Source organism: Xenopus laevis, chromosome 7L, assembly GCF_017654675.1.
Source record: "Xenopus laevis strain J_2021 chromosome 7L, Xenopus_laevis_v10.1, whole genome shotgun sequence".
Classification (NCBI taxonomy): Eukaryota; Metazoa; Chordata; class Amphibia; order Anura; family Pipidae; genus Xenopus; species Xenopus laevis.
Genome location: NC_054383.1, coordinates 108,662,927 through 108,687,457, shown reverse-complemented (window position 1 = coordinate 108,687,457; position 24,531 = coordinate 108,662,927). Strand labels below are relative to the sequence as shown.

General features: G+C 37.1%; 1 protein-coding gene across 11 annotated transcripts; it reads right to left on the bottom strand.

Moving 5' to 3' along the window:
• On the bottom strand, window positions 1-23,599 carry LOC108695886 (scavenger receptor cysteine-rich domain-containing group B protein). Of its 11 annotated transcripts, none has more exons than XM_041569460.1 (17): window positions 23,275-23,597; window positions 20,731-20,757; window positions 19,323-19,637; window positions 18,793-18,906; window positions 17,793-17,843; window positions 16,378-16,692; window positions 15,518-15,661; window positions 15,210-15,344; window positions 12,598-12,912; window positions 11,705-11,848; window positions 11,364-11,504; window positions 9,859-10,173; window positions 6,981-7,115; window positions 6,160-6,303; window positions 5,650-5,784; window positions 4,812-4,955; window positions 1-1,904 (listed from the first exon to the last, which is right to left on the bottom strand). In XM_041569460.1, the coding sequence occupies exons 1-17, from the start codon at window positions 23,300-23,302 to the stop codon at window positions 1,597-1,599; spliced, it is 2,910 nt and encodes a 969-aa protein (XP_041425394.1). In that variant the 5' UTR covers window positions 23,303-23,597; the 3' UTR covers window positions 1-1,596. The 11 variants fall into 11 exon arrangements, with proteins under 11 accessions (XP_041425394.1, XP_018080326.2, XP_041425396.1 ...); XM_018224837.2 differs by having other exon boundaries at window positions 9,859-10,179; window positions 23,275-23,596; XM_041569462.1 differs by lacking the exon at window positions 6,160-6,303 and having other exon boundaries at window positions 9,859-10,179; window positions 23,275-23,598.
• Window positions 23,600-24,531: the final 932 nt, after the last annotated feature.

Here is a 24,531-nt window from a genome sequence, read left to right as displayed (position 1 = left end):
TTCAGTGTTTATTGGTTTATTAAAAGTATAGAATATATGTATTATATTCATAAGTAAATAAAGCATATTTTATTGAATTTAGCTAATTAAAAACAACAGTCATATTCTGTATATATAGGTGTTACACTAACAGACAACAACTAGAATGCCTCATCAGTTGATTTTGTCGTGGTAGCCTGAAAGCTGTAGAAATGTGGACTTCTGCCATTCCCTGGTATCAATTATGTTTGTCAGTGTCTTTTACTGGTGGAAACAACAGCTATTTTATTTAGTTTGTGCTACACTTGTCTGACTGTAGTAGAATTTTATGTTAGTACAAGTTGAAGTCAATGGGAGCTGCGTTGATCCTATTGGACCGCTTTAAAATTGGATTTTTTTTTTGCTAGGAATAGTATGAAATACTTGCATTTTTAGAGGTTTTCGAGGTATTAGTATTTTTAGCGTATCATTCAGATTAATATTTTGTTCAAACTTTTTTTATTTGGAGTTTTTAATAAATCTCATGAAATTCATAGTTTTAGAGTTTGTGAGTTCAGTTGTGGTTTTAAAAACCTCTAAAATCCGACCTTTGATAAATAGGCCTCCACATATGACAACAGTCAAATTGTTTACATTGAATGACATGTCACACTTAATCTGTAAATGTAGCCTTTTGAACGAATATAATCAGTTAAACTTGTTCTCAGGTTGGGGGCGAAATTTAAAGTGATGATGCTCTTAGTAAATCATGGTGGTTGGGTGATCAACCTGAAGAGTGTTAATACAGGATGTCCTGCTCAATCCTTTCATCTAAATCACAGCGCTGCAAAATATGTTGGCGCTATATAAATTCATGTTAATAATAATGTTAATAATACTATTAAACTAAAATGCCCTATTCAGACCAACATATGGAGGTTAAGGGGGTTATGTAATAAATGCACTAAGTTTGCCCAGGAGCAGTAACCCATAACAACCAATAGGATGTTTGCTTTTAAACAGGTGACCAGTAAATGCTACCTTCTGATTAGTTGCTATGGGTTACTGCTCCTGGGCAAACTAAGTGCCTTTTATTTACATAACCCCTTAAATTGGGCATCCTTTACATCAGTGATCCCCAAACAGTGGCTCTTGGGCAAGCACTTGGAAGTTTCTCCCAGTGGCCTGAAAGCAAGTACTTAGTTTTCAATTCCAGGTCTGGAGGCATCTTTTGATTGCATAAAAACAAGGTTTATGGCCAAACAGAGCCTCCTGTACGTTGTCAGTCCACAAAGCGACTAACAAATAGCCAACCACAGCCCTTATTTAGCACCACAGGGACCTCTTTTCATGCTAGTGTTGCTCCTCAACTCTTTCTACATTTGAATGTGGCTCACGGGTAAAAAAGGTTGGGGACCACTGCTTTACATGAATAATGCAAATGTTTGACAATTATTGCAAAATGTAATTTGCCCAATACACAATCTGACCATGGAGGCACACTGGGTACCCAGGGCACTAGCCTTGTGTGGATTACTTATTAAACAATTATACATTGCAAAAGCTATACTTGTATACTAGCGCCTTTATCTTGTGATTTCTGGGAGCTGTTCTATTTGGCTAAATGAACGTATATACTTATGCAGAGTCTTTCTGAAGAACAAAACCTTGGACAACTGTAAGCATTGCTTGCAAAGAAGATGTTAACTGATATAAGTTTTGAGCAATGGATTTTAGTTCTCCTTTCTGTTCCTGGAATGCAGCAGAGAATGCTCTGAAATCGCTCTTCATGTCTTTCAAAACTTGAATGAGCTCTGGATACTGGTGAGATTCACAGGCTAATATTTTGATTTTGTTTGTGCATTCAGGATCCAGTTTGCCTTCCTCTAGCCATCTTGCAAAATCATGAGTTTGGTGAGCAGAATCCTGGCCTCTGAGAGTTTCACCTATGAAGATAGAAGATCTTATTATATAGAAGATTTTATTATATGCTGATTAGTCGATGTTCAAATGATACCACATAAATGAATTTATACACATTCAGTTTGTCAGCTCTCCCGAGTATTTCTTTTAACTTATCAAAAATGCATCAGAATGTAAAGCGATCACTGTACCAATCCACCAACGGCAAAGTGTAAACAAAAACAGCGCCGGATTTCACTTTTGGGCGCCCCTAGGCCGCGCGGTCCGACCAGGCGGCCGCGCGGTCCTAGCACCCGCCTTCCCAGCGCGCCGGCGAAAAACCGCCCCTATTTCTTTGCCGCCCTAGGCCCGGGCCTATGCGACCTTGCCGCAAATCCGGGCCTGAACAAAAACAAACAACTGTGCACATTAGGGAGGTCTGTGGGGCAGCTGATATGCTGTAGTGCCAGGTCATAGTCAGTGTTACTACTCACAACATGTCAAATCATAAGGATGAGATGTACAATTTGCATTATTAGACACGTCTCATGTATGGGATCTCAAATCTAGAAAGGGTGGGACTTGGGCCTTGGAGAACTTGCCTAAAACCTACTACATCCCATTTAACCATTAGGACAGTTTTGCTATTGGTTAGTTAAAAATAATTTTCATTTTATAACAGATAAACTGTAAATAAGGGAAGAATGGAGAACGCCAACATGGCATTTAAAAAGACAATCATGTTGTTATTTCCATAGAATTACACAAATTGTGTATTTCACAAAATATTTAAACTGAAACAGCACAGTCATCTTGGGTTTTTTTTGGCTTCCATGGTTATGATCTGTGGGAGATATAACCTTTGTGGATTAATAAATTTCAGTTTCACATCCTAAAACAGTTATGTTCCATGTAGCCTGCCCTGAAATCTAAAGTCTGTGTGAATTATAATCATTGAATAGTTTATTTGAATCCTAAATGGACATAAACAAATGGGTTTCACATATCACATGCTGTAGGTTCCTCTTTCATTTCCATAGATACTGCCATTTGTGCAATACCCATAACATTAATGATTAGACTTTGTGGCACCAACTTACTTAATGGGTCAGCAATGTGCACTCTTTAATTGGGCGTTAAGAGTTACTAGGGGAACTTCCCTTGTTTTTGGTAACAAGCCCTACTGACTTTTGCTTTCTAAATATTTCCATGTTCTGCACGGAGAAGAATTTATTTTTTGATAAAGCTGGGATTTGAATATACTTCCTTCCCACTGAAAATTATGTGTTTTTAAGAGCCTTTATCTGGACAGAAAATAGGCAGGGGCATGACTCATTAACAACTCAGTAGCTAAATATGAGCAAAAATATTCAAGGATAATAAAGAACATAAAAACATTTAGGGGGTTATTTATCAATGGTCAAGTTTGTGAGGTTCTATATACCTAAAAACTGACCTCTCGAATGTTTTCTTATTTATGAAAAAACTCGAATGTAAAAAATTTGAATCAGTGAATTTGGGGTGAAAACCCCGAATACTAAAATTGATCGAGATTACTGCAAAAAAAAAATAAAAAAAGCCACAAATTGAAAAAAACAAACATCATAAAGGCTACAAACATCTTCTAATGGTTGAAGGGACCTCTACCATTGACTTCTACATGACCTTGACAGGTGTTAGCTGAAGTATTTTTGGATTCCAGCTATTTCCAGCTTCGGGGCATAATAAATCTCGAAAAATTCCAGTTTTTACTGGAAACTACCCTCGAAAACTCAAATTTTTCAGGTAAAACACAACTCGACCTTTAATAAATAACATCCTTAATGTCAAGCAAACTGACGTAAATGTATATGGGTAATCTGAGAAGCTAAATAGACATGTATATATATATATATATATAATATCAAAACAGGGGGGTTGTGGGAGCACTCTAAAGGCTTTAAAGTATATATATATGTATAATAAATGCTATTGCATATGTACCCAAAACCAAAACAGGGGTTATTTTGTTACAAAGTTATGATCATAAAATTGATAAATTGATATATATATATATAGATATATATATATATATATATATATATATATATAGTTGTTAAAGTTGTGCTCACCAATAATTTTTAAAACCATTAGGCGGGGGTGCAATGAGGCTGTGACCACAAAATACATATAGACAAATACAAGATTCCTCTGCACTCAACCCATTATCAATATATTTAAGACAGAGACATTTTGTGCATACTGCTACTGAAAAATGCCTTACCCTTTAAACAAAACAGGGATTGTTTGTCCATATATTGCAATATATTTAAGCTGGCCAACTACGTCAAAGTAATTCCATATCTGGCCAGTCCTACACTCAATTTTCATCTGATTCATTAAGAATTATATTACTTCATTATACATTACTACTAAGTTTTACCTGCAACTTACAAACAAACAAGGGAAAGTTGTGCTCACCACTAATTTTTAAAACCATTAGGCGGGGGTGCAACGAGGCTGTGACCACAAAATACATATAGTCAAACTTTCCCTTGTTTGTTATAGTTTATACAGGAGCAGTGACCAGCTCCATGTTGTAGCTCCCACCCTTCCCAGCTATAGTCAGGTGATCCCACTGGTGGCCAATAAAAGGGCAGCCAAGTTTGGGAGTTTTACTTTGAAAGCAGCAAGTAAGTTGCAGGTAAAACTTAGTCCCTTTGTAAAATGTATAATTAAGCAATTGAATTCTTAATGAATCAGATGAAAATTAAGCGTAGGACTGGCCAGATATGGGATGACTTTGACGTAGTTGGCCAGCTTAAATATATTGCAATATATGGACAAACAAGGTAAGGCATTTTCAGCAGCTGTATGCACAAAATGTCTCAATGTCCTTAATACAGTATGTTGATAATGGATTGAGCGCAGAGGACTCTTGTAAATATAAATACATTTCCTCTGAAACTCACCATTTAGGGAATGGTGTGGAGACTGCACAGGAGGGGTAGACAAGTGGTGCAATGTGTCTGAAGTTCCCGGTACTTGTTGAAGCGGATTTGATGTTGCTGTATCTCCATAATAGATTAAAGGGACTTCATTGAGGCGATCTGCACCTATAAAAGGATATTTAAGTAAATATTTAGAAAGAAGCATTATTGTATCTCTTTATATAGATCACGAGGGCTTTTATTTATTGCAGTTATGCTAGTTTAACCCCCCTATGTAATAAAAGGCACAACATTTGTCCAAGTGCTGTAACCCATAGAAACCATTTAGATGTTGGCTTTTAAGCAGGTCACCATTTATAAATGAGTTTATGCTGGTCCAGCCCAAATGATTATAGATTATAGAATCTGTCCACAAGTTCACATACCCTGCTGGTTTCTTGTTAGGGCATTATGACACTACAGGATGGTTATGAAAGTGGAAAATTGGAAGTTGTGTCAGCCACAATTATGTCTGATGTGGCAAAATGGACTCAATCACTTGTGGGGTAATAACAATAAGCTTTAAATGCTACATGGCAAGAACTGTTTGTTTAATTGACAAAAAGAACAGTTTACATTACTTAGAGATGACAATGTTTCTGCACTTTTTTACAAAGTGAAAATGACTCTTAGAGGCCCATTTGACAAAGGTCAAATTTAGCTGATTCCAGCTGGTTGGATCTAAAGCACTGGGCTGAAGCAAGGTGCACATATTGATGCAATGCACTATGGGGACCCTGGAGCTACCACAAGGTCCAAAAGCAGGCTCCAGGGAACCATAGGCAGTTGTACAAAACAATTACCATTCACCACAACTCACCATTTAGGGAATGTTCTGGAGACTGCACAGCAGGGGTAGAAAAGTGGTCTGGAATTTCCATTAAAGGTTGCAGTAGTTTTGATGTTGCTGTATCTTCATAATAGATAGAAGGCACTTCAGTGAGGTGATCTGCACCTATAAAAGAATATTTTTGTAAGTAATTTAAAAAAAGAAGCATTATTGATATACTTTTTTTGTATCACTCTATATAAATTATGAGGTGCTTTTATGTATTTCATTTATTCTAGTATAAATCTTTTATAAATGAGTTTATGCCAGTCTGGCCCAAATTATTCTAGATTATACAATTCTAGATTCTTGATTTTTGGTTTTCTTGTTGGAATTATGACACTATAGAAGTGAATAATTGGAAGTTGTGTTTGTTACAAGGTGGTCTGAAGCAAGTTGCTCCTATTGATGCAATGTGCTATTGGAGCTACCACAAGGTCCAAAGCAGGCTCCAGGCAACCATAGGCATTTATGTAACTATTACCATTCACCACAACTCACCATTTAGGGAATGTTGTGGAGACTGCACAGGAGAGGTAGACAAGTGGTCAGCTTTGTCTGGAGTTTCTGATACAGGTTGCAGTAGTTTTGATGTTGCTGTATCTTCATAAGAGACAGAAGGCACTTCATTGTGGTGATCAGCACCTATGAAAGAATATTTATGTAAATCATTTAAAAAAAGAAGCATTGTTGCTATACTTTTATTGTATCCCTCTATACAAATTATGAGGGCTTTGTATTCCAGTTTTGCTAGTATAAATCTTTTATAAATGAGTTTATGCCAGTCTGGCCCAAATGATTATAGATACAGAATCTACCCATGAGCCCCCATACTCTACTGGTTTCTTGTTTTTGGTTTTCTTGTTGGGATTATGACACTACAGGATGACTATGGAAGTGGATAATTGGAAATTGGGTCCATTACAATTGTGTCTGATATGGCAAAATAGACTCAAAAACACTAGTGGTGTAATGCAAATGAGGTGCAAGTTGCGTGTAACATTTTCAGAGTGGAGGTTGTCTCCCTTCCAAAACGTATGTTTAAAATGGCGTTTGGATCCTCTGGGCTGAAGCGAGGTGGAAGGCCAGGAGCATGTGTGGACACAACAACTTTAATTAATTGCAGCACTATGCACTCTATATTGTGTCCATTTTGGAACATCTACAGTTGCAGGTGCATTCAAAAGTACTCTGTGGTCTGTGAGAGTTTTTGCCTCAATGTTAAGTTCTGCTGTTATGAACTTATCACTTCCATGTGAAGACTTTTTTGCTGAAATGCTGACCTTCTATAGAAATATAAATACATTTCCCCTGAAACTCACCATTTAGGGAATGGTGTGGAGACTGCACAGGAGGGGTAGACAAGTGGTGCAATTTGTCTGAAGTTCCCAGTACTTGATTTGATGTTGCTGTATCTTCATAATAGATAGGAGGCACTTCATTGAGGCGATCTCCACCTATTAAGGGATATTTATGTAAATATTTAGAAAGAAGCATTTTTGCTATTCTCTTATTGTATCTCTTTATAAAGATAATGAAGGCTTTTATTTATGTAACCTCCCTATGTAATAAAAGGCACAACATTTGTCCAAGTGCTGTAACCCATAGCAGCCCATGTTTGCTTTTAAGCAGGTCACCATTTATAAATGAGTTTATGCTGGTCCGGCCCAAATGATTATAGATTATAGAATCTGTCCACAAATTCATATACCCTGCTGGTTTCTTGTTAGGGCATTATGACACTACAGGATGGTTATGAAAGTGGAAAATTGGAAGTTGTGTCAGTCACAATTATGTCTGATGTGGCAAAATGGACTCAATCACTTGTGGTGTAATAACAATAAGATTTTAATGCTAAATGGCAAGAACTGTTAGTTTAATTGACAAAAAGAACAGTTTACATTACTTAAAAATGACAACGTTTCTGCACTTTTTTACAAAGACAAAATGACTCTTAGGGTAAGGCCAGACGAGGAGATTCGGGGAGATTTTGTCGCCTGGCGACTTATCGCCATGTCTTTTGGAGGTGATTTTGCGCTGTAGCCTATGGCGAAAAAACGCTGGGGCAGTTCGGGGAGATAGTCGCTCAAAAGACGTGGCGATAAGTCGGGGAATTTACAGCTAGTCTTGAAACAGGATATTTAAGGATTTTTAGAAAAATATGTTCGTCGGGTGAGTAATAAAAAGTATCTCACCCTGTAACAAAAATGACCTGGGTGTAAAAACCCCAGGTCTATCACTTAAACGTAGAGTACAACGTGAAGCCACTAATTGAAAAAGGGAATAGCACTTTCTTCATACTGATAAGTCGCCAGGCAACAAAATCTCCCCGAATCTCCTCGTCTGGCCTTACCCTTAGATGCCCATTTATCAAAGGTCAAATTTCGAATTCATGTGACTATTTTTAAATTCGAATATACGCACAATTCGACTGGGAGGTTATTTAAGAAAAAATTTGAATGGCTAATATTCGTTCGAATGGTTCCGACTAGCAAAATTCGAATCATATTTGATTTGTAAGAATCAAATTTTACTCCCCAAAAAAACCTCAAATGCCAGGAAGGCTATTTACATCTCCAAATGGCTCAACAGAACTCTGACATTGACTTGTACATGAACTCAGCAGGTTTTAGGTGCCGAATATTCAAATTAGGACTGTTTGCATGGTCGAAGTGTGATAAATCTCACATTCGAATTTACATTCAAATAGGGGAATTAACATTTGAATGTGTGAATTCTGAAAATTTACTTTTTAACGCTATCTTATCTATTAATATCTTATCAATTTGATTTTTTTTCCAAACATATGCTCCTAATAAGAATTATCATTAGTCTTGCTCTTTTAAAAAGCTACTGAATTAACATAGACCTCTAAACATTTAATGCAGCAACAATAAAAACATATGTAATACAAATATTTAACATCTATATGGAATATTAAAAAACATTCTTTTTGCCAAACTGAAGCTCTTAATGGACAATGCACCCTGGAAAGATTTTCACAAACCTCATAATTTGAGTGTTTTTATTGTTGCAGCATTACATGTTTAGAGGCCTATGAAGCTTTTCAAATTACCAAGACTATAGACAGTTCTAATCAGGAGAACACATTTGAAAAGAAATGAAATGAATGAAATTAAGTTGCATTGAGCAAGATATTATGCAGCTTACTTCAACCAAAATACTACTGGCAACCTGCAGCCTTGATGGAAGAGCGTTTATATTCCCAGAGTAAATGTTTAGCATGGATCAAATTATACTGTAATTCCACTCTTGAAGGAAGAACGTTTACATATGAGTCAAAATGTGTTTCAGTGGAGCAGACAACCATATGACAGGTTAAAGAAATAGTATATAAGCCAAACATGGTGGAAATATTCAGGTGTGGAGACCTTTTGCCCATTCTGGAGTTGATAACTTGCTCATAATCAATGGCCAAAGTGTAGTACTACTCTGTTCTGCACAAATGTGTCATTCACTAAAGCTTCATATTGTAAGGAAGATCATTCATTTTCCAGCAGGACAGGGATCCTAAACATTTAAGCAGAGCCAAGGTTGTCTGAAATCCATGGGAGAGCAAAGAGTGCATGGTTTAGCTTCTACAGTAACCAGACCTCAGCCCCAATGTACATATTTGAAAACGTGCAATGGAAAAGACAAAACATATTGTAACAATATAGGGGTCTGTAATAATCCTCTCATGCCCCCATTATTGCGTGACCAGCTACAAAGCCTATATAGTTTCACGTATTTCCACTGCCCTATAGTGTCAGACTTGCACGCTTCTCCTGCACGTGCCAAAATAGAGAACGTCACTTAAAGCAACATTCAATGTGTCTGTCTAAAAGAAGTCCAGTAAAAACTCCTTGACATGGTGGACATAATAAACATTGAGACATTTTTAGTGAAAAGTAATAAGTCATGAATGGAAAAAATAGCATACATAAGAATAAAATTAAGATTTCCAGGGTTGCCATTTGATCTAGGCTGCAACATACAGAGCAGACAACTCAAAATGGTGAATAATAAACCAATTAAGTGAGCATGCAATTTATGTAACCTTGCGTGATATATATTTATATTCCTATCGTATTAATTGTGAAAAAAACAAGTCTTGGTGATGGACTTACTTTTGTCATCTTAAAGTCTAAAAAGATTTAATTAACAGTGACTTGGAAGCAAATAAATTAAAATACTGACCTGAACACTCAACTCCAGCGTCCTCCTCATGTACACAATTATGTTTGCCCCACCCTCGAAACTTACAGTCTTTCAGGGCATTTTCATTTCCATTACACTGTATATTATCCAACCAGATACTTCCTTCACCACTTCCAAAAAATGATTTTATCTTTGCAGATTTGGGCTCCCCACAGTGTAGCTGCCTGCAGACAACACTTGCACTTTTCATATTCCACATATCATCACATACTGTCCCCCAAGTGCCGTTGTAATATATTTCTACACGACCTGCACAAGGGCCTCCTCCATTTACCAGTCTGATACTCCCAGGCTCTGTAACTTGAGCACAAAACAGTAACATGAAATACATAGGAGCACAGAGTTTTAATGCTAACTTGTAATGAGGTCACTCACATCTCAGAAGAGCTAACAGTCTAACGGTGAGAAGAAAGATAGGTAAAGAGTACATAAGTCAGGAATATATTGTAGCAGAGGAAGGTAAGGAGGTATGAGAACACAGTTAATATGGGAGATTGTCTGGTGCAAGATGGAAAGGCATACTAGAACCATGGGACAATAAGGGAAAATGGTTTAATGTTGGGATCATCTTGTTATAAACTGTATGGACCAAGACAAGTGTTAGAACCCTAGGGAATTATGGGAAGGTAAGGGCAGATATATGGGAAGGAAGTTATGGGAATATTCAGTGGTAATGTTTACTTTTGGGGTTCTTCTTACTCTTATAGGGTTTTATGATTAGTGATGCACCGAATCCACTATTTTAGGATAAAAAAATCCTGAAATATTTGACCGAATACTGAACCGAATCCGAACCCTAATTTGCATATGTAAATTAGGGAGACAAGGGGGAAAAAGAACCCCTTGTGTAGCATGCTGTTAAAAATGTTTGACTTCCTTATTTGTGTGGTCATGTGATTTTTCAGATTTGGATTCCGTTCAGCCTGGCACTTGGATTCAGCTGAATCTGAATCCTGCTGTAAAAAAGCAGAATCCTGGCCAAAATCTAGATTCAGTGCATCCCTACTTATGATATATATCACTCATATATGGTGCACATTTGGCAGCTGCCAAAAGGAGTCACCCACTTTCAGTCTTGCTTGGCATGTCATGCCCAAATTCCTCTAGAGAAAATCCTCCCAATGGGGTATATTTATCAAAGCCTTTGAATTTAGTTCTGAAGAGACAGAGGGCATATATATAAAAAATGGAACTTAGAGATCACCACAGTCCGCTAGAGTGAAATCCTACCGCTTTCCATCTATATGGGAATTTTAAGAGTATTTATCAATGGGCGAAAGTGAAAGTTCACCTTTTGATTAATAGGCCTTTCAAAAACCCATAGAAATTAATGAAAAGTGGCAGAATTTCACTCCAGTGGACTGTGGTGATCTCTAAGTTCCCTTTTTTATAAATATGCCCCTCTGTCTCTTCAGAACTAAATTCAAAGGCTACCTTTTGGTAAAAAAATACAATGATAAATACAATTCCCCCAAATGACTCACCAATTAGGGAATGTTGTAGAGGGGTAGGAGGGGTAGACAAGTGGTCAGATTGGTGGAGAGCTTCCGACACTGGCTGTAGTGGTTCTGAAGTTGTTTTTGCTGTATCTTCATTATAGATAGCAGCTGATTCACTTAGGTGATCTACACACAGGAAAGAAAATTTATGTTGATAATTTACAAATTATGTTTTTTATTTATTTTGGAGCATCTACACTTGCAGGTGCATTCATACCTAACCCCTGTGGTCTCTTCAGTCGGTGTTATGAACTGATCATTTCCATGTTGCATTAACTTGCAAAGATCTGTTTTGCTGAAATATTGACATTTTCCCTGAAACTCACCATTTAGGGAATTTTGAGTAGTCACAGATAATGTGTAAAAATGGGGTGATTTGTCCTTTGTTCCCAACTCAGAGCTCAGCTGTTTTGGTTTTGCTGTTGCTGTATCTTCATAATCAACATAAGGCTTCACTTCACTTAGGTGATCTGCACATATGAAAACATGTTTTATACTACCTTGGACTTATAGACTATTATTCAAGCCGGAAACTGCAAGTCCAGCCAGGAACACTGCCATAGAAGATAAAGAGTTTAAAAAAGTGGGAAACCCAGTAAGAGTCAAAGAGTTTGCTGTGAACTGTGTCATTTCATTATTTACATAAAAAATAAATTCTAAGAAGAATTTCTGAAAAAGTGATACTTTATTTAGAAATGTTGTTTTATAGTAAAAAATAAAATATCCCCCTTAACGCCCTATTAATGAGAACTTTTATAATTTATATAAAGAATACAAATTTTACTTAACTTAACTTAGGTTATACTTTACATTATTATTTTAATAATAATTCTGAAAACCTTGCTCATATCATATCTAAACCCACTTGGACAACATAAGGCCAACACAGACACCTCCTAAACTGCCACAACCTCCCTCCACTGTGCAGTTCCCTGATCCAGTCTTCTAAAAGCAAAGATGTGCAATGGAGTTGGTGGCTGCCATGTTTGGCTGCTTCACTTCTTCTGTGTTGCCCCCTGGTGTAATCACCAACATGTTCTACACCTTTTTTCTGTTGTGTTATTAATAATAACTTATTTAACTTTTTTTTATAATACCAGTAAAAGCTTGTATTCATGTTGCATAAGTGATGAAATAAACACTGGGCTTAGACTTTTGAGCCTTTGAATATGTTGGAAGATTTCATAACCAGTAATATGAAAATAAATAAAAGACTGACCTGAACACACAACTCCGGCATCCTCATCATGTACACAGTCATGTCTGCCCCACCAGGGAGAATCACAGTCTTTCAGGGCATTTTCACTTCCTTTACACTGCACATTATCCAACCAGATATTTCCTTTGCCTCCTCCAAAAAATGCTTTTATTTTAGCGGAGATGGGCTCCCCACAGTGTAGCTGCCTGCAGACAACTCTTGCATCACTCATACTCCACAAATCATCACATACTGTCCCCCAAGTGCCATCGTAATAAATTTCTACTCGGCCTGCACAAGGGCCTCCTCCATTTACCAGTCTGATACTTCCAAGCTCTGTGCACAGAAAAATACAAAGGCATTTTAAAAGGTCCACCTGAAAACAAATTGCCTATATACTGGGCTGATTTTAGTATGGATAGAGAGAATCACAGGGTTTGGAGTAAAAATGTATATAAAGTACAAAAGTTATATATTGGGTAACATTTGAAGGTAGATTTATCAAGGGTCGACATGAAAATTTGAATTTTTGAGTTTTTTTATGGCCACAATTGTCAAATTCGACTAGGGAATTGATAAAATTTCGAATGTTTTTTTCAAAAAACTCGATTTTCGAGATTTATCATACTCCCTTTCCCTTTAAGGACTTGAATTTGATTTTTTGCCACCTAAAACCTGCCTAATTTCAGTTTTAGTCAATGGGTGACGTCCTGGGATCAATTTGGAGTTGTTTGCTGCCTTCCTGACATTCAAGTTTTTTTCGGAGAAAAACTTAAAACTTGAATCGAATTCGAATTTGATTCAAGTTTCATATTCAGCCAAATTTTGAAAATTCACTTTTTTTAAAATAAATTTTGATTGGTTGAATTTTGAGTTCATTTGACGCTTGATAAATCTGCCCCTTGGACTCATTGTATTTCTACACGACCTTTACAGTGACCTCCTCCATTCACCAGTCTGATACTTCCAGGCTCTGTACTTTGAGCACAAAACAGTAACATGAAATACATAGGTGCACAGAGTTTTAATGCTAACTTGTAATGAGGTCACTCACATCTTAGAAGAGCTAACAGTCTAAGGGTGAGAAGAAAGATAGGTAAAGAGTACATAAGTCAGGAATATGTTGAAGCAGAGGAAGTTAAGGAGGTATGAGAACAGAGTTAATATGGGAGATTGTCTGGTGCAAGATGGAAAGGCATATTGAACCATGGGACAATAAGGGAAAATGGTTTAATGTTGGAATCATCTTGTTATAAACTGTATGGACCATAGACTGTCTCAAGACAAGTGTTAGAACCCTAGGGAATTATGGGAAGGTAAGGGCAGATATATGGGAAAGAAGTTATGGGAAGGTGAGCACATGTATAGTCTCAGATTTTGTATTCAGTGGTAGTGATGGTCAAATAAATTCACCTAGCGCGAATTTGAGGCAAATTTACACGTTTTGCCGCTGGTGCATGAATTCGAGAATCTCCAGCAAAAATCTGCTGGCGTCAAGAAAATTTGGAAGCGCGTCAGAAAATTTGCTTGTGTCAAAATCGCTACACGTCAACACTATTCGGATGCCCATTGACTTTAACAACTGCGTCGAAATTGATGCAATCGACTTTTCGGACACACGACCAGTGTTAATGTTTACTTTTGGGGTTCTTCTTACTCTTATGGGGTCTTATTATTAGGGATGCACCACATCCACTATTTTAGGATTCGGCCAAATCCTGAAATATTTGACCGAATACTGAACCGTATCCGAACCCTAATTTACATATGTAAATTAGGGAGACAAGCAGGCCCAGATTTGTGGAAAGGCCACCTAGGCCCGGGTCTAAGGCAGCAGGATTTTGGGGGCGGCAAAAGCACTGGGGATGCGCAGGAGATACAATCATTTTTTAAATTTCCCCATTGCTCAGGTTCCGATGATGGAAATTTGCACAAATAAAGGGGAGGGGACACACGGCAGTGAGCCTAGGGGCGCCCGCTATGTAAATTCAGCCCTGGAGACAAGAGGGAAAGAGAACCCCTTGTGCAGCATGCTGTTAAAAATGACTTCCTTATTTGTGTAATAAAAAGTCATGTGATTTTTTGGATTCGGATTCAGTTCAGCCAGGCACTTGGATTTAGCCAAATCTGAATCCTGCTGAAAAAGGCAGAATCCTGGATGAAATCTGGATTCAGTGCATCCCTACTTATGATATATATCACTCATACATGGTGCACATTTGGCAGCTGCCACTTTAAACCTTTCAGTCTTGCTGCTCCTTATATTTGGAATGCCCAAATTCCTCCGGAGAAAATCCTCCCAATGGGGTATATTTATCAAAGAGTGAAGTTAGAGATCACCACAGTCCTCTCGAGTGAATTCCTACCCCTCATCCTACCATTTTATAAGAGTTTTTATCAATGGGTGAAGTTGAAAGTTCAGGGTGAAGGTGAAAGTTCATCCTTTGATAAATACGCCTTTCAAAATCACATAGAAATGAATGGAGAGTGGCGGAATTTCACTCCAGTGGACTGTGGTGATCACTAACTTCACTTTTTTATAAATATGCCCCTCTGTCTCTTCAGAACTAAACTCAAAGGCTACCTCTTGTTAAAAAATACAATGATAAATACAATTCCCCCAAATGACTCACCAATTAGGGAATGTTGTAGAGGGGTAGGAGGGGTAGACAAGTGGCCAGATTGGTGGAGAGCTTCCGACACTGGCTGTAGCGGTTCTGAAGTTGTTTTTTCTTCATTATAGACAGCAGCTGATTCACTTAGGTGATCTACACACAGTAAATAAAGTTTATGTTGATCATTTACAAATTATGGTTTTTATTTATTTTGAAGCATCACAATTGCAGGTGCATTCATACCTAACCCCTATGGTCTCTTCAGTCGGTGAGAGTTTTTGCCTGATCTGTTTTGCTGAAATATTGATATTTTCCCTGAAACTCACCATTTAGGGAACGTTGAGTAGCCACAGATAATGTGTACAAATCGGGTGATTTGTCCTTTGTTCCCAACTCAGAGCTCAGCTGTTTTGGTTTTGCTGTTGCTGTATCTTCATAATCAACATAAGGCTTCATTTCACTTAGGTGATCTGCACATATGAAAACATGTTTTATACTACCTTGGACTTATAGACTATTATTCAAGCTGGAAACTGCAAGTCCAGCCAGGAACACTGCCATAGAAGATAAAGAGTTTACAAAATGTGGGAAACCCAGTAAGAGTCAAAGAGTTTGCTGTGAACTGTGTCATTTCATTATTTACATAAAAAATGCTAAGAAGAATTTCTGAAAAAGTGATACTTTATTTAGAAATGTTGTTTTATAGTAAAAAAAGAAATATCCCCCTTAACTCCCTATTTAGGAGAACTTTTATAATTTATATAAAGAATACAAATTTTACTTAACTTAGGTTATAATTTTACATTATTATTTTTTCTGAAAACCTTGCTCATATCATATCTAAACCCACTTGGACAACATAAGGCCAACACAGACACCTCCTAAACTGCCACAACCTCCCTCCACTGTGCAGTTCCCTGATCCAGTCTTCTAAAAGCAAAGATGTGCAATGGAGTTGGTGGCTGCCATGTTTGGCTGCTTCACTTCTTCTGTGTTGCTCCCTGGTGTAATCGCCTTTTTTCTGTTGTGTTATTAATAATGACTTATTTAACTTATTTTATAATACCAGTAAAAGCTTGTATTCATGTTGCATAAGTAATGAAATAAACACTGGGCTTAGACTTTTGAGCCTTTGAATATGTTGGAAGATCATAACCAGTAATATGGAAATAAATAAAAGACTGACCTGAACACACAACTCCGGCATCCTCATCATGTACACAGTCATGTCTGCCCCACCAGCGAGAATCACAGTCTTTCAGGGCATTTTCATTTCCTTTACACTGCACATTATCCAACCAGATATTTCCTTTGCCTCCTCCAAAAAATGCTTTTATGTTAGCGGAGATGGGCTCCCCACAGTGTAGCTGCCTGCAGACAACTCTTGCATCACTCATATTCCACAAATCATCACATACTGTCCCCCAAGTGCCATTGTAATAAATTTCTACTCGGCCTGCACAAGGGCCTCCTCCATTTACCAGTCTGATACTTCCAAGCTCTGTGCACAGAAAAATACAAAGGCATTTTTAAAGGACCAGCTCCACCTTAAAACAAATGGCCTTTATACTGGACTGATTTTAGTATGGATAGAGAGAATCGCAGGGTTTGGAATAAAAATATATATAAAGTACAAAAGGTATATTATATTGGGTAGCATTTATCAAGGGATTTATCAAGGGTCGAAGTGAAAATCAAATTCAAATTTGAGTTTTTTTATGGCCACAACTGTCAAATTTGACTAGGGAATTGTTTAAATGCGAATTGAGATTTTTAAAAGATTCTAACTCGATTTTTGAGATTTATCATACTCCCTTTCCCTTTGAGAACTCGAATTTCACTTTTCGCCACCTAAAACCTGCCAAATTTCGGTTTCAATCAATGGGAGACGTCCTGGGGTCAATTTGGAGTTGTTTGCTACCTTCCTGACATTCAAGTTTTTTTCGGAGAAAAAACTCAAATCAAGTTTTTAAAACTTGAATTTGATTCAAGTTTCATATTCCCCCAAATTTTGAAAATTCACTTTTTTTAAAATAAATTTCGATTGGTCGAATTTCGAGTTCATGGGAGTTTTAAAAAAAAAAAAACTCCCATGAATTCAAAATTTGACTCTTGATAAATCTGCCCCTTGGCCTCAGCTGGGATATATGAGTCTGACACCATAAAGAGATCTGATTACAGTAGATTTTATTGCAGTGATAAGCTGCATATAACTTGATATAACTCAATATCTGTGCATTGTTCCCAAGACACCCATAATTAAGAGTGCAGTCTATGATAAGCAACCCAAAAGAGCAATGCCATCTCTCTAGCAGGGCTATAAACATAACTATTGGCACTTATCATTGGCAGACAAGAAGATATATATGGCGACAAAGTCACTTAACTGACCACTGGGTTAATGTTGCAAGTTTTATACAGTGACAATAAATAAGATAACATGGATTTGCAGTGAATTTCCGTGTTTCTCAGATTGTTCATCAAAATTGTTGCGTGCATAAAAATTATTTCCACCCATTGACTTTAATGCATTTGGACAATATAAATTTTCGGACAGATTCAAACATCACTAGAAATGAGTCATGAGATAACACTTCTTACCAAAATGGTCAGCAGCTTTGGTACGCATTTTCTTGAAAGAGGGAGTTGGTTCTAACAGAGAAGAATGCAGGTCATTTACAAAACAAAACTCTGAACATTCAGAAGAAGTAGTCACATTACAGAAAGAGCTCTGTTTTGAAAAACCTGGGTAACATGGCTAAATTTAGTAACTGAAATCTGCCCAACACTTTTGAAAACATATAATAATATTAGTGCAATATTATAAGATCATTTGTTGATAGAGTACATCTAAATCTGATAACATATTGGGGGTGTGGCGAACTGAAGAAGGAAGAATGTATAGGAATAGGACTTCTCCTAGGCTTCTAGGCAGGGCTGGATTTACTGAGCTGCATGTCCCCAGTGCTCCTCAGAAAGTGGCTGGGCTGCATGCTGGGCAGGGAGATACTCGGGCTGGAAGTGATGTCACCCCAAGCTAATATGGCAGCTGCTATCCTAAACAAACAGAGAGAGGTTCTAGAGCTGTATGGTAAAGCATTCTGCAGTTTTAGCTTGCACTATTGTGGCTAATCTATTGGCAATAAACGGCCTCTGTAGCTTTCCTTCTTCTTTAAGGGCTCTCTCTGTGTATAGAGTCTTGCTCCAACAGCAATACCAGACATCATCAACATATCAGCATAAAGCTAATTGGATAAAGACTACTAAAAGCATCAATCTGACATCTTTATCCAGAAAGCTCAGAATTACAGCCCATAGACTCCATTTTAATCAAATAATTCAAGTTTTCAAAGATTTTACTTAATTTACAGTATCTTGTATTTAAAATATAATTAAGCCTTATTCAAGGTATAAATATCCTATTGAGTTAAATTAATGTTTTAATGATTTTTTAGAAGAATTAAGATATGGAGATCCAAATGATGTAAAGATCCCTTCTCCAGAGCATTCTGGATAACAAGGTTCCATACCTGTACTATGAAATATGGAATTAATTTTGGAAAGGATGCAGAAAAAACAATATGAATACGATGCTACCTACCAAGAAGAGTAGTAGATGTAGATGTAGATTCTAAGGATGATCTAAACACATGTTCTAAGGATGATCTAAACACATTTTCATAATGCTCCAAAAGGTTTAAAAGAGTCTGTGAACCTAATAAGAATAATACAGATTATATATCAGCTGTAAGGACAGAACCCCCAATAAGCTCTGTTTCAGGGGAAACATTCAGGACACGTAAAAATATAAAATTTGGTCCATGCATTTCTATCTTTGACCCCATGCAAGAGTCAATGGGAGTCATCAGTCAACTAACTAACATTACTGGAACTGTACCACAGAATGAGACTTGTTATGGGAACATCTACACAGAACATACAGTTTGGCTTGGGATGGTTGAATTATTGAAAACAATTGGCATTGTTTAGCCTGATAAAGGAATAAAGTGTCAGTCTTGCAAAGTTCTTCTAGTGTTGGAATAGTTGCAGATTAATAATACAGATTTTTTGGGATTGTTACCCAGAAAACCCACCATGGGTTCAGATCAATGTCAACATTTGTTTCTGTACCTGAGCAAACAACACTAGCGTCTTCTTTGTGGTCACAGTCGTGTGTTCCCAATTTACGATGTTTGCACTGAATCAGTAATGATTCCTCTCCTCTGCATTTAACATCATCTAACCAGATTTCCCCTTTCCCAAATCCAAAGGCGGCCCCAGCTGGGGCACGGATGGCCGTTCCACATAACAGCTCTCTGCACACTACAGTCGCATCCACCATGTCCCACTCGTCATCACAAACAGTGCCCCATACATTGTGCAGAAATATCTCCACTCTTCCTGTGCAACGGTCTGGCCCGTCACTAAGCCGCACTTTGGCGACACCTGGAGAAGGCATTTGAAAGGAAAAACTACAAATAATTTTTTGCTTCTTCATTTACAAAGACCCATACGCTCATCTTGCAACAATTCTGATACAACCAGTAATACAGATGAACAACGGTTTATTCCAACACTCCGATTTTCTTACTCTGTACAATAGTATTTATTGACTGATCCATTTTACTTGATTGATCCATTTCATACTGGGAAAGCTACTGGATCATTTGTTTAAGGCTTTCGATATCAGAACTCTGAGATACATAATGAAACCTGCTGCATTCAGCAAAAGATATTTAGCTCTACGTATACTGTATGTATATTCCAGAACTAGCAGTTGGTGATCATTCTAGTGGCAGCTTCTCTTTTAGAGCAGCAGTATAGCTAGAAGGGCACAGGAATGTATCTTCTACAGAGAAGGCTGGGAACTTTCAGGGCCAACCAGTAGATTGGTGATGGTTAGGAGAACATGGAGTACGTTATAAGTCTCAGGTTCAGAGTCAGGGTATAGAGAATGTATAGAGAGGGTATAGAGAGTGTAATGTCCTCAGGGTTTCTTTAACTTTTTTCAGCAGGGTGCCAAAATGAAGTTTGGAACACAGCTTTACAACCCATAAGAACTGGTTTCATCATTGCCTTCATTTTACTTTAAATTAACTATTGGTATGATGTATAGAGTGATATTCTGAGACAATTTTAAATTTGTTTTCATTTTTTATTTGTGTGGTTTTTTTTTTTTTAGTTATTTAGCTTTTTATTCAGCAGCTCTCCAGTTTGCAGTCTCAGCAACTTGGTTACTAGGGTCTAAATGACCCTAGCAACCATCTATTGAGTTGAATGAGAGACTGGATTATGAACAGGAGAGACCTAAAAAGAAAGATTAATAAAAAGAAGCAATAACAATAAATTTGAAGCCTTGTAGATCATTTGTTTTTAGATGGGGTCCTTGAGCCCCATTTTTAAACTGGATTCAGAAGAAGAAGGCAAAAAAAAGAAAAATGAAGACCAATTGAAATGTTGCTGAGAAGGGTGGGTCACAGTTTTCCAAAAACTAGCATAGCAATTTTATTCAGTTATTTTCATGCCCCAGAAACTGTACCTGCTGACGAAAGTCCATGAAACACAACTACAAAAGGGAAACAAAAAAGATTGTTATTACACCGAGCAGATATTTTGACATGAGAAATGAATAAACTTAGAAACATGACCCAACAATAAATGATCATTTGAAAAAAAAAAAACACTTTTATACAGAAGTTTAAGATATTAAAGGGGTTGTTCGCCTTTGAGTGAACTTTTAGTATGCTATAGAGAGTGATATTCTGAGACAATTTGCAATTTGTTTTAATTTTTTATTACTTGTAGTTTTTGAGTTATTTCGCTTTTTATTCAGCAGCTCTTTAGTTTGCAGTTTCAGCAATCTGGTTGCTAGGGTTCAAATTACCCTAGCAACCGTGCCTTGATCTGAATAAGACACTGGAATATGAATAAAAAGATGAGTAATAAAAGCAGCACTAAAAATTAAATGTGTAGCCTTACAGAGCATTTGTTTTAGATGGGGTCAGTGACCCCCATTTGAAAACTGGAATGAGTTAGGGTTAGAAGAAAAAGGCAAATAATTAAAAAAATCTAAAAACTAAAATCAAGACCAATTGAGAAGTTGCTTATGTAAGTTGCTCTATAACATGCTAAAAGTTAACTTAAAGATGAAACACCCCTTCAACATACTTGTTTCCATCCTCTTTGGTGCAAACACTATTGTAAAAACCAACGGGGCAGGAATTATCAACTTTTCAAATCTATAACATGTTTAAAGCAGAAGGTTTCAGGGTATGTACCCAATGGTTTTCCTATACTTGTGTCTAGAATATCAATTTACTTGATTTAATTGGTCTCGGTCTGCTCTGTGGTTCTGCATACAGTTGGGGCTCATTTCTAAACACAACATTTGCACCTGAGCAGTCACCCATAGCGATCAATCAGTGATGTGTTTTCATTTAGCTGCAGGCAGAACAATGGAAACAAACAATTTCCATGGGTTACTGCCCAGGTGCAAATGTGCCCAGTGTTTTTTAATGAGCACAGTCAGGGGCAGGCAACAATGCTTAAATGCGGAGGGAATCGGACCAGTCTTTTCTGCATGCAGACGTCCACGTACAATATAAGTAAAAATATTTTTAGAGTGTCAGCTGGAACACCAAAAAATGTTCAGGCTTATGTACGCAAGCAAAGTATACATTACAAATAATTAAACTACATCACTAAAAACTGACAACTGATTTAACCAGCTTTACATATTTTGTGTATAGTCTTTATTTTTATGTGTAAGACACAACCTCTGAATTAGTGGTTCCATTTAAAGGGGTGGTTCGCCATTAAGTTAACTTTAATATATTATAGAATGGCTAATTCTAAGCAACTTGTCAACTGACCTTTATTTTTTATAGGTTTTTTTAATTATTTGCCTTCTTCTTCTTCTGACTCTTTCCAGCTTTCAAATGAGGGTCACTTACCCCATCTAAAACATAAACATTTATCAACACTGGGCAAGTTTGCCCATGGGCAGTAACCCATGGCAACCAATCAAATTGCTGCATTTATTGTTTTACTTGCAGCTGGCTTTAAAAAAAGCTATAGGTTGATAGGTTGCTATAGGTAACTGCCCATGGGCACATTTGCCCAGTTTTGATAAATGAGCCCTAAATGCTATGTAAGGCTACAATTTAATGGTTACTGCTACTTTCTATTTAGACCCTCTCCTATTCATATTCCAGTCTCGTATTCAAATCAATACATGTCTAAGGTAATTTGGACCCAAGCAACCAGATTGCTGAAAATGCAAACTGGAGAGCTGCTGAATAAAAATCTAAATAACTCAAAAACCACAAATAATAAATAATAAAAAATAATAGCATATTGTCTAAGCATATTATTCTCTACGCCATACTAGACGTTAATTTAAAGGCGAACAACCTCTTTAACTACTAACAGATACATGTATGCTGATGGTTACTGTTGCACCACTATGTTTTCTACAATATCTTGGACAGGACATGAGTTCTCCTTTAACCCCAGCTGTTGTTAAGGGTGGGGTCCCTGAGCCTTTAAAAAAATGCTGTGGTTTTTAGCCCATAAGAGCAAGTTAAACAGCCATATAAATGTAGAATACAGGTATGGGATCCGTTAACCAGAAACCCATTATCCAGAAAGCTCTGCATTACGGGAAGGATTTTTCTCATAGACCCCATTTTAATCAGTTAATAATTTCCTTTTTTCTGTAATAATAAAACAGTAGCTTGTACATTATCATAACTAAGATATAATTCATTCTTATTGGAGGCAAAACAATCCTATTATGTTTAATGAATATTTTAATGATTTTAAGTGGATTTAAGGTATAAAGATCCAGATTATAGAGCACTCTGGATACCAGGTCCCCGAGCACTCTGGATAACAGGTCCTATACCTGTAAATATAAATGCTGATTTGGTAATTTGTTGAATGTAAAGTACAGCAATTAAAGGATACTAGCAACAAAAATGTTTATATCACATACAATGTATTAATTTATTTTTACTTTGATATATCCTATATATGAAGCTGTCTCTCTCTCTCAATTCTCATAGAAAGTTTCAGCACTTACCAAATACAAAAGGCAGGAAGAATTGCATCTTTCTGCGATGGTGAGCTTGATACCTGTACCGAATGTGATCCCTCCTAGCTGCCACGAAGAAAAAGAAGAAGAATATAATGTCTCCCTGGAGTTCCTCAATACTGGGCAGCAGTGAACACAGTTCAGGAAATTAATTGTTGTATCTGCTGATTCTGCATTGCGTTTGAGTTTCATTTAGTTTGACTTTCACTTCATTGAGATTTATTTATGTCTTGGGTGCCGCCTACAATGCTATCAGCAATCTTTACCTGCAATTACCAGAAGAAATCCGCAAAGGGTTTATTAACACTGTTGGATTGGAAACCAAATTAGACTTAATGGGATACTAAAAGTTCTGACAATTTGACTCCAGAATTGCACTTTGCACACTGCACTTCCAGATGTAAATCACCCTTTCTAATTCTCAGGACCCTACTGACAGCTATAGTTTCGTGACCTTGAAGGGGTAGTTCTCCTTTAAGTTAATTTTTAATATGTTATAGAATGTCCTTTTCCTAGCAAATTTACTGTCAGTCTTCCTTTTTTTTTTTTGTTTTGGAATGATTCTGCTTCTTTACAGTTTTCAAATAGGGGTCACTGACCCCAGCAGCCATAAATCTATTGCTCTGTGAGTCTACAATTTTATTTTTATAGTTACTTTGTGTTACTTATCCTTAATCAATAAAAACAAGTATAATAGCAACAGGTATCTAGAGTGATCACAATATATATTTGACAATTTCCCATAGATGATTAAGTGTGAGCTTGGGTAAAGGTCTCAGGTAGGCATTTTTATATTGACAGTAAAGAGACAGATTATGGATCCAGGTGTCTGTAGAACATCCAGGGGCTCCAAACCTTTAGAAATGTATCATGTTTCTGGAGTATACTTCGTTCATCATAAACCAATCTACTTTCCGTTTAAATGCTTGAAAAGGTATTATTGAGGATTTCCATGCTTTAGCGATAGTTAGGCGTGCAGCTACGAAAAATATTAGTAAGCAATTTGTGTTGGGATTTTGTAAGGCTCGGATACACCATCTCTCAAAAAAGGACATACTGTATAATGCATTCGAACAGTGAGTTTTGAGAGTGGCTCACGGAGGAAGTGTAAAGAAAGACAAAAAGGGACCTATGACAGAGCCTTGAGGAACCCCAACAAAGGAGGTAAGTGACTAGATGATGCTTCATTGCAGGATACAGTTTTGGGAAACAAGAGGAAAACCAGGGCAGGGCAGTGTTATGGAG

What these genes read in the sequence shown, in the direction of transcription:
- LOC108695886 (XM_018224837.2), bottom strand. Translation starts at nt 23,302, where the DNA reads ATGCAATTCTTCCTGCCTTTTGTATTTG. An exon ending in TGCCGGAGTTGTGTGTTCAG is followed by an intron (nt 11,849 to 12,597) that starts GTCAGTCTTTTA and finishes TCATATGTGCAG; the next exon opens with ATCACCTAAGTGAAGTGAAG. An exon ending in TCCACACCATTCCCTAAATG is followed by an intron (nt 1,905 to 4,811) that starts GTGAGTTTCAGA and finishes CTATCTTCATAG; the next exon opens with GTGAAACTCTCAGAGGCCAG.